The sequence below is a fragment of the Chiloscyllium plagiosum genome, unplaced genomic scaffold, assembly GCF_037043375.1.
Source record: "Chiloscyllium plagiosum isolate Xiang-an unplaced genomic scaffold, Cpla_swu_hap1 HiC_scaffold_4, whole genome shotgun sequence".
Taxonomy (NCBI): Eukaryota; Metazoa; Chordata; class Chondrichthyes; order Orectolobiformes; family Hemiscylliidae; genus Chiloscyllium; species Chiloscyllium plagiosum.
In genome coordinates, this window is record NW_028270142.1 from 106761359 (window position 1) to 106772137 (window position 10779).

The 10779-nt window shown below is 42.1% G+C and overlaps 1 protein-coding gene across 2 annotated transcripts in view; it reads left to right on the forward strand.

The window, feature by feature from the left end:
- The window catches only part of LOC122548971 (phosphatidylserine synthase 1-like), a 50851-nt gene that overhangs the window by 36861 nt on the left and 3211 nt on the right, over window positions 1-10779 (forward strand). For both annotated transcript variants that reach the window (XM_043688015.2, XM_087986558.1), the window contains exon 12: window positions 1243-1321. In XM_043688015.2, the coding sequence (XP_043543950.2) occupies window positions 1243-1321 (79 nt within the window). The remainder of the gene's footprint in view (window positions 1-1242; window positions 1322-10779) is intronic.

Sequence of the window (10779 nt, forward strand, 5' to 3'; positions counted from 1 at the left end):
CAACAACTGGTGGATTATACGAAACAGCATGTCCCTTTGGCTGCTCACAGCAGGCAGGGTACTTACCATATTGTATTTGCAAAGCTCAGGTAATAGTGACCAACATTAGATGTGATTCCGTCGTCAGCAGTAACTGAACAATTCTGAGTATCCCAAGAATTACACGAACAGCCAATCTAAGCTTATCAGTCACGCTCAAGTGTGGATCACATATAGAGTCAGAGAGTCATAGAGATGTACAACATGGAAACAGACCCTTCGGTCCAACTCGTCCATGCCGACCAGATATCCCAACCCAATCTAGTCCCACCTGCCAGCACCTGGCCCATATCCCTCCAAACCCTTCCTATTCGTATACCCATCCAATGCCATTTAAAGGTTGCAATTGTACTAGCCTCCACCACATCCTCTAGCAGCTCATTCCATATACATACCACCCTCTGCATGAAAAGTTGCGCCTTAGGTCTCTTTTATATCTTTCCCCTCTCACCCTAAACCTATGCCCTCTAGTTCTGGACTCCCCAACACATATGCTTGCTTAAAAACTTCAGATGTTCATACATGAGGCCTGACCCTCTGCAAAATAAAACATTTTGACAAGGCATTGTGCCTTTTCAATTAAACAAAACATTACACGAACAGCCAATCTAAGCTTATCAGTCACGCTCAAGTGTGGATCACATATAGAGTCAGAGAGTCATAGAGATGTACAGCATGGAAACAGCCATGTTGCCTTTTTTGAATTTAGACAGAAGCTTTGGGGGTATCGCACCCTAATGTGTACTCTGTGGTGCCATTTAGAGTCCACTTGTCGAACGATCAGCACCCTTTTTCTAACGCAATGTAAATTGTTCCCTTTGAAATTCTTATGTCTGTCCTCATTAGTGCAAGATGCAAAACTTCAACACCGTTCCTCTTTTGAGCAACAAGAAAGGACCTTTTTGTAATGGAATCTCCAGAAGTGCAGAAGGTGGGGTGTGGGATAATTCTAAAGCTTAGCCCATGGTATTATTATTCAGGGTGTTTCACTTCAGCACTTTGTTATTTTCATATGCTGATATCATTAAATTATATATACTAAGAGGAGATGTTCTGGGGTCATAAACCAGTTGGACCCAATAGAATGTTTCACTTCTGTAATGACAAAGTAACTGAAGTCTGAAATTGCCTAATCATGCTTGAACATTGCTGAACAGGACGCTTTTCACTGACTCCCACACTCCATATTTTCTTTCTTTTTAGACTCTTTCTGAATGTGAATGTGATGAAACAATCAGCAGCACTGATTCCTCACCAGTACATTTTGATGCATATGCCAAAGGTTTGTGAATTCATATATATAATTGAAAACACTTCGTTAGGCAGAAGCCAACTGCATGTTACTGCATCCAGTTGTCTTGTCTGTTATCAGTCTACTTATGAGAGCACTAATTCACTATTAGTGATAACATTGAAATTGTCGTTATCCCTTCAAACTGGCACAAATTCTGCAGATCGCACATGCACAAGAATGATCATAAAACACCAGCAGTGTTAAAGCAGACTGTTCAGTCCATCAAGTCCACTAACCCTCCAAAGAGCACTCCACCCCGATCCTCCACTATCCCTGTGACCCTACATTTCCCATTCGCATTTCCAATGCCCCTCCCCCAAGTCCCTCCTCCCTACCTTTTATCTTCGCTTGCTTGGCACACTTTCCTCATTCCTGAAGCAGGGCTCATGCCCGAAACGTCGATTCTCCTGCTCTTTGGCTGCTGCCTGACCTGCTGCGCTTTTTCAGCAACACATTTTCAGCTACATTTCCCATTGCCAATCCACCTAACCTGCACATCTTTTGATTGGGAGGAAACCAGCCCACACAGACACTGGGAAAACATGCAAACACCAGACGGGCAATTGCCCAAGGCTAGAATTGAACCCTGGTGCTGTGAGGCAGCAGTACTAACCACGAAGTCATCATGACTTACATGCAAAAATCCAAAAATTGCTCTGTGATTCATCACTATAGGATGCACTGTTAAAGTTCTTACTCCACCCCAGCAATTAATTAAGTAGAAATGGCAGAATTTGCCAAAGAATCATTCCATTGACAGCATTAGTCTCACTAAAACGTTGGAAAAGCTATACCGCGCTGATCGGGATGCTATTGAGTAGAAAGTTACTGCTGAACAAACACAATTTTGTATTTGTGAAATGTTATGATGGGAAAGGAAATTACATTTTTTAAAGCATATTTAAAAGTTATTTGACAATTTTCACTTCTCCTTTAACCCCACGTGCATATCCTAGCCACTTATTTTGTTCCCAGTGAAAACAAAGATTGGTGTATTTTATTTCCAGAGCTTAAAAATGTGTTGCTGGAAAACCGCAGCAGGTCAGGCAGCATCAAAGGAGAAGGAGAATCGATGTTTCGGGCATAAGCCCTTCTTCAGGCTTATGCCCGAAACGTCGATTCTCCTTCTCCTTTGATGTTGCCTGACCTGCTGCACTTTTCCAGCAACACATTTTTAAGCTCTGATCCCCAGCATCTGCAGTCCTCACTTTCTCCTAGCATTTTATTTCCAGCTTTATTGGCTATGAGAATATTGCAGTGTGATTGGCTGCTTGCCACACTTGATGACATCACTGTTGGTTGGCAACGAGACAAAGTGGAAATCCAGACCACAGAAATGGTTAGATAGTTAGAGGCAGTGTTTGTTAGAGCATGTGGTGAACACCATCTTTTTGCCATTGACTGTAAAATGTGTGTCAATGACTTCTGAAACTGATAATATCGATCCTTCTACCATTAAACAACTCTATTGGTTTTGGTTCTGACGTCAATATTTACTCTTTGACTCATTTTTACACAAAAACTTGAGTGGAAACACTCTGGATTCAAGAATTCCAGTTCTTTTTATGATCAGAACAGCTTGCTCTGTGCCACAGAACTATCAGTTAACCAGAGAGATACTGTGTTGCAGCAACAATGCATGAAGTCATAGAGTAAAGATTCAAGCTTATGCTTGGAATTCATAACTATGCTGTCTTTTCATTGTGAGGAAGGATAGATCATCACAGGAAAAAGAAGAAAAATTATGAAGCCATCATTGGGCCGCTCTGTAATGTTCCTGTTGGTCTAGTGCAGGATTATGAGGGGCATCATGACCATCCATCCACATATATAGTTGGTGTGTGAAGCGTTCCTTTTGAAACAAAAGTTGCAGTTTTTAATTTATATTTGTTATTGTCCCCTTAAACTGTAGATATTTAATTATCCCTTCATTGGTTTCATAAGTGTTCACATCATGCCATAATACTGAAATAAAAGAATGAACTGCTTAAATATCACAATAGCAAAGCACACCAACCTGCTGTGAGGGTTCGACCCAGGTTAAAGCAGTTTCAGCTATCTGGAGGAATGCAGAGCACTGTAGGAAGAAGGTCAGTGACCTTCACTATTCTGCTAGGATTAGTGCCACCATCTTCTCTCTGATAGCTCACACTCTACTCTCTTTACTAATGTACTCTTTTCACAATAAGATTCTTGCTCTGTCTCTCCATTATCTGCAACATCTTTCCTCACCTGCTGTCACCTATGCCCATCCCTGACACTGCCAACTATGCATGCCCTCTGTGCTACCTGCTCACTCCCCACCTTCCCACCTGCACCAACAGTGATAGCTGTGGGACCCACTTCCATTTCCTGTTATGGCCACCTCTCTCTCATTCCATTGGAAGAGCTCCCAATAAGGCAGAAAGACTCGAAGGCTGGTGCATTACTTGTCATTTGGCTTCTCACTCCTTATTAGGAAATGACCGCACTGAGCAGGGCCTGGACTGCCATCTGAGACCGTCCTTGACCTACTGTGCCAGGAACCCCTGAGTGAAGGTTATCTCTCTTGATTTGATCAAGACTCGCTGACAACTAAAGGATATTAAGGTGGACTAAAGGATATTAAGGTGGACAAATCCCCAGGACCGGATGGGATCTATCCCAGGTTGCTGAAGGAGGCGAGAGAGAAAATAGCTGGGGCCCCGACAGATATCTTTGTAGCATCCTAAAACACGGTGAAGTGCTGGAGGACTGGAGGGTTGCTAATGTTGTCCCCCTGTACAAGAAGGGTAGTAGGGATATTCCTGCTAACTACAGACCAGTGAGCCTGACATCAGTAGTGGGCAAGTTGCTGGAGAAGGTATTGAGGGATAAAATCTATTTATATTTGGAAAAGAATGGGCTTATCAGTGGTAGGCAACATGGTTTTGTGCGGGGGAAATCATGCCTTACCAACTTAATAGAGTTCTTTAAGGAAGTGACCAAGTTGATGGATGAGGGAAGGGCTGTAGATGTCATATACATGGACTTTAGTGAGGCATTTGATAAGGTTCCCCTCATGGTAAACTAATGAAGAAAGTGAAGTCACATGGTGTGCAGGGTGTGCTAGCTAGTGGATAAAGAACTGGTTGAGCAACAGGAGACAGAGTAGTAGTTGAAGGGAGTTTCTCAAAATGGAGAAAGGTGACCAGTCAGGTTCCACAGGAATCAGTCCTGGGGCCACTGTTGTTTGTAATATACATAAAATGATCTGAAAGAGGGCATTGTTGGTCTGATCAATAAGTTTGCCAATGACACAAAGATTGGTGGAGTAGCAGAAAGTGTAGGGGACTGTCAAAGAATCCAGGAGAGTATAGATAGACTAGAGAGTTGGGCGGAGAAGTAGCAGATGGAGTTCAATCCAGTCAAATGTGAGGTGATGCATTTAGGAAAGTCTAATTCTAGAGCCAACTATACTGTAAATGGAAGAGCTTTGGGAAAAGTTGATGAGCAGAGAGTTCTGGGAGTTCAGGTCCATTGTACCCTGAAGGGGGATAAAATGGTCAAGAAGGCACATGGTATGCTTGCCTTCATGGGATGGGGTGTTGAGTATAAGAGCTGACAGGTCATGTTAGATTGGCTGCATTTAGATTACTGTGTACAGTTCTGATCACCACATTACCAAAATGATGTGGACACTTTGGAGAGGGTGCAGAGAAGGTTTATGAGGATGTTGCCTGGTATGGAAGGTGCTAGCTATGAAGACAGGTTAAGTAGGTTAGGACTGTTTTCATTAGAAAAAAGGAGATTGAGGGGGACCTGATTGAGGTCTACAAAATCATTAAAGGTATAGAAAGGGTAGATAGAGATAAGCTTTTTCCCAGGGTGAGGAATTCAATAACGCGAGGTCACGCGTTCAAGGTGAAATACGTGGAAAGTACTTTACACAGAGGGTGGTAGATTGCGTTGCCAGCAGAGGTAGTAGAGGCAGGCACGGTAGATTCACTTAAGGTGCGTCTCGACAGATGCATGAGTAGGTGGGGAGCAGAGGGATACAGATGCTTAGGAATTGAGCGATAGGTTTAGGCAGTGGATTTGGATTGGCACAGGCTTGGAGGGCCGAAGGGCCTGTTCCTGTAAATTTTCTTTGTTCTAACTATAACAAACTTCTTGGCTTTGTGTCTGTACTTAACAGCATGGCAAGGTCAATAGTAATATGAATCGATACCCCTGGCTGAGAGGGCAAAGTGCACAAAGGCAAGGCAGTGCAAGATTGGAATGTTGTGAGCATCCAGATGGTTTAGAGCAACTGAGCACTGAGATCAGGCAAAGTGCCTGAGATGCAAGCTGGCCCAGTTCTTGTGCTGTGTGCATGTCCCTTTGGAGTGCACACAGTCCTGCAGCAGCACTACTTGATAAGTTGTCAGTGCAACATCCAAGTGCAGAAGTTTACTATAAGTGGATCAGAGGTGTGCCACGAAGGATCTTAAGAGACTGTCACGTGTTAGATAGCGATGTTCTTGGATGTGTGTGGCCTTTGTCTATGGAGCATGCCTGAGACATTGGTGCCCAGCTTCCAAAATGGGGATTTTCTTGTTGAGTTTTCCCAAGGTTGAGTTTTTTTGTCAGGATGGGAAGCTAAATATTAATGGGTTTGACTGTTAACAAGGCATTCAGCAAGCAGTGATGACTATCAGTTGGTGACTCACTGCTGCCTACCAAAAATTTGGCCATGCTACATAAAAGATGGAGCAAGTTGCTCCCAATGATGCCTCATTGTGCTTGATGCCTGATTCTGTCACACATCTCACCATAGCCCATGTCACTCAGACTCCTGTAAGATTCCACCCTGTATTTCACATCAATGACTCATCAACAACCCCGGAAACTTAGCTCCAAAGCAACCATAACTTGTATTTATCTGGCACCTTTGATATAATAAAACATCATAAGGCAATTCACCTATAAAACAAAATAGGACACTAAACCGTATGAGGTGATTTGATGGCAGATGACCAAAAGTTTTATCAAAGAGGTAGGTTTTGTTCAGTCATGCTGAAGAATTCCTGAAGAAGGGCTTATGCCCGAAACGTCGATTCTCCTTCTCCTTTGATGCTGCCTGACCTGCTGCGCTTTTCCACCAATACATTTTTAAGCTCTGATCCCCAGCATCTGCAGTCCTCACTTTCTCCTTTGTTCAGTCATGTCCTAAAACAGGAAAGTGAGTTGGAGAACGGTAGGGAAGAAATTCCAGAAATTACATCCTCTGCAGCTGAACACAGATTAAAATCGGGGAGCTCCAGTAACCAGAATTGGAGCAGCAAAGGTATCTTCCAGGAAATTACAAAGATCGGGATGGATCAAGGAATTACCCATGTAAGATCTGTACATTTGCCAATGTGCATGGGGTGACTGGAACTTGAGTATGTAGAAATCTGGTAACAGAGTTTGGATATCCTCAAGTTTACAGAGATTAAAATGTGGGAAGCCAAACAATTGGGTATGAGAATCATCAAGTGTGTAGTTGAAAAAGGATGATGATTATTTCAGTAGCAGTAAAGCTGAGGCAGCAACAGACATAGGCAGTGTTACGTAGCTGGAAATTGGTAGTGTTTGTGGAGATATTTGATTGAAAGCTCATCTTCAGGTAAAATACAATACCAAGGTTGTAAACCATCTGGTTCAGCTTCAGACTGTTGATGGATGGAAGTGATGGTGAAGGAAATGGGAATTAAGTCTTTAGATCAAATTATTTGTTCTGCAGAATGTCAGAAACCAGACACGTGACCGAAGGTAAGCTTTGGCACTCCATAGAAGTTCTCATCTGCAGGGAGAAGAGTCAGGGAGGAATGCTTCACCTTCCAAAGTGAAATTCTCCTGCTCCTAGGAACAAAATACCAACTCTAATTCAGACTTTGGATGGTTTCAGTGTACCTATCTGGATAATTGCACAGGAAGTGTTCGGCCAATTCCAGTCATATCCACGAGCTGGAATTATGTAACTGAATACCTCGCTACCCCTCCTGACCCAACCTGACTACTTTTGCTCTCCCCCTAACTCCGAAACAGACCTGACCTGACTACCTCCTCTCCCCACATTCCTCTCAAACTACCATCCACCTCATTCACTTACCAACCCCTTTGCCCACTTATCCATTCACCCAACTACTATACTGCCCAATATCTCCACCTCCCCTACCCAGATATCTCAGCCTCCTTACCTCACCCACCCTCACTTACCTAACCCACCTATCCATTCATTCATACGTCCCTTTGCAAATGTTAAAAGACTAGGCATTTTGTAATCATCATATGACAGGTAGTGCCATAAAAAGGACACACATTCTGTCTTCCTTCAATGATCATTACCGTCGCTAAGTCCCCCATTATCAATATCCTGCAGTTTACCATTGACCAGAAACTGAACTGAACTGGCCATGTAAATACTGTGGCTACAAGAATAAGTAAGGGTCTAGGAATCCTGCAGCAAGTAACTCACCTTCTGCCACCCCAAAACCAGTCCACCATCTACACGACACAAGTCTGGGATGTGATGGAGTGCTTCCCACATGCCTATATGGGTGCAGCTCCAACACCAGTCAAGAAGCTTGACACCATCCAAGACAAAGCGGACCAATTGATTGGCACCATGACTACCAACTTCAAGATGTACTTCAATAACTCAGCAAAGCTCATTTTCCAAACCCACAATTCCTACCTCAAAAAAGGCAAGGGCAGTAGAGGCATGGGGACACTACATAGAGTCATAGAGATGTACAACATGGAAATAGACCCTTCGGTCCAAGTTGTCCATGCTGTCCAGATACCTTAATTAATCTAGTCTCATTTGTCACCACGTGACCCATATCCCTCTAAAGCCTTCCTATTCATATACCCATCCAGATGGCTTTTAAATATTGTAATTGTACCAGCCTCCACCACTTCCTCTGGCAGCTCATTGCATGAACACACCACTCTTTGTATGGAAAAAGTTGCACCTTAGGTCCCTTTTATATCTTTCTCCCCTCGCCCTAAACCTATGCCTCTAGTTCTGGACTCCACCACCCCAGATAAAAGACCTTGTCTATTTATCCTATCCATTCCCCTCCTGATTTTATAAACTTCTATAAGGTCACCCCTCAGCCTCCAGCATTCAAAGGAAAACAGTCCCAGCCTGTTCAGCCTCTCCCTATAGATCAAACAGTCCAACCTGCAACCACCTGCAAGTTTCCCTCTAAGCAGGTAAATAGATTAGATTACTTAGAGTGTGGAAACAGGCCCTTCAGCCCAACAAGCCCACACTGACCCTCCAATAAGCAACCCACCCAGACCCATTCCCCTACATTTACCCCTTCACCTAACACTACAGGCAATTTTAGCATGGCCAATTCACCTAACCTGCACATTTTTGGACTGTGGGAGGAAACCGGAGCACCGCAGACACGGGGAGAACATGCAAACTCCACACAGACAGTTGCCTGAGGCAGGGTCTCAGACGCTGTGAGGCAATAGTGCTAACCACTGTGCCACCGTGCCACATGGTTTAGGGACAATACAAGAATCAGGAGCAATAATTTAGAGCTGTATCCTGTTAGTGTACATATGGAACTTGACTTGTTGCCATCAAGGTGCTTCCAATAATTAAGAAGTGGAAAGTGACCAAGAATCAATATTTAAGGGACACCAGATTCTGTCATAATACTCTTAAGAATTAGACAAATGCTGATTTAGATGTGAATGATATTTTTTTTTTAAATGGGTTAGTTTGAAATCCTGGAATGACCTTGGCATCTATGTTAATAACTATAATTAAATGAATCACAATGAGAAGAACTTTGGAGGATGTGAGATTTGTAATTAATGGTTTGTGTGACATTGTAGTTTACACTCTTGAAAGATGAGTTAAAGGGCACAGTAACAGTGGGGAATTCTTTATGGCTTATATTAGACAAGCAACTCTAATAATGTTTGCAGGAGTGCATGATGGCTGTATTTAATTTAGTGCAGATAATGCAAACTGGTGGTTAGTACTGTAAAGACAATTATTACAAAAGATGTAGAATAAGACTCCGAATACTACATGAAGGATAATTCCTGCCCCTCTTTCAGAAACACAATACAATGTAAACTCCAAAAGTGAGCATCTTTGTTCCTCACTAGTCATTTTGCTTAATCTGCAAGAGTGGCATTTCAATTTATAAATTTACTGTTACCAGAAAATTGCTTTAGTTATGAATGGTAGTTGCACATTGTAAATGGAACCTCTTGAAAGATATTTCACTGGAAAATGGGGAGGGAACTTTTAACCTATGCTCATTTGCGTTTTTAGTTTCTGTTAAGGAGGAGAATTACTTCTAGGAGCTTCTAAAACTAGGACATTTGAGATTTTATATATATTCACTAAAGTGGCTTTGATTTAATATTTACTGCAAATTTGAAACAAAATTGTAATTTAACAGTTGGTACAGTGAGTTGAAAATTGTCTCTTTACGTCTGTGACCTGGTCCAAATACAGTTCAGTTGGATAGACTTAATGAACCGGACTTTGTGATTAGGATGAATGGATGAATTACACTTACAGCTGTCCTGGATTGTACCTTACTCTTTAATTCTTATAAATTTTGTTAATTTCAACGCACCATCCTCTATGGGAAATTTGGAACAAGTGTGAATGAGTGTCTTTCAATCAATTCAGTTGAAGAATCCTTTTTTGAGAATTTAAACCAGAAAGTCTAAGTGAGAATATATAATTCAGTATAAGACATTCGAAAGAAAGCAAAATAAATAGGGAGGAATTAGAATTAAAGGATATGTGTCATAAAAAGTAAAAAAGGTAACTCAAGGATTTCTGTGCCAGAGAACTGATAATTAAGACTGATTACACTGTTAATTTTTGTCTTGCACTTTTGACAAGTCCTTTTTCTCGACTATTATTACTGGATATCTGGTGAATAAGCTGCACATCTTCAAACCCTTCATGTGTTTGAACACCTGAATCTTTCGAAAATATACCAGTACAGCAATACTTCAGGAGAAGCAGGATATGTCCAGCAGCAATTTCTTGTAATTTTACCATATTGATCTCTTTCCCCCCCCCTCTCCAAACCGCATGAATTACCTTTTGCCTGGATTTCTGTACTTCCTGCAGCAGCCACTGCTGCCCATGTGGCGCTGCTGAGTGTGAGCTGTCAGCAGCTCCCAGCTGGTGAGACTTACCCCTGGGGATTTGATCCTAACAATGACCACTAATTACCTGTTTGACTCATAATTCAGCAGTTCTCCCCCAAAGGAGGCAATGCAGGTTTCCCACTGTCTACTTGCATAAAATTCTCCCCATGGATTTGAAAATAGGTTACAACACATGACAACACCTTTGAAAAATATAAATACTTCTTTATTGTTCCATAACCCGCATTAATAAAGATGTGCTTAAAATATTTTAAAATCCTTATTTATTTAGCCTAAAGCCAAGCACATACAGATAG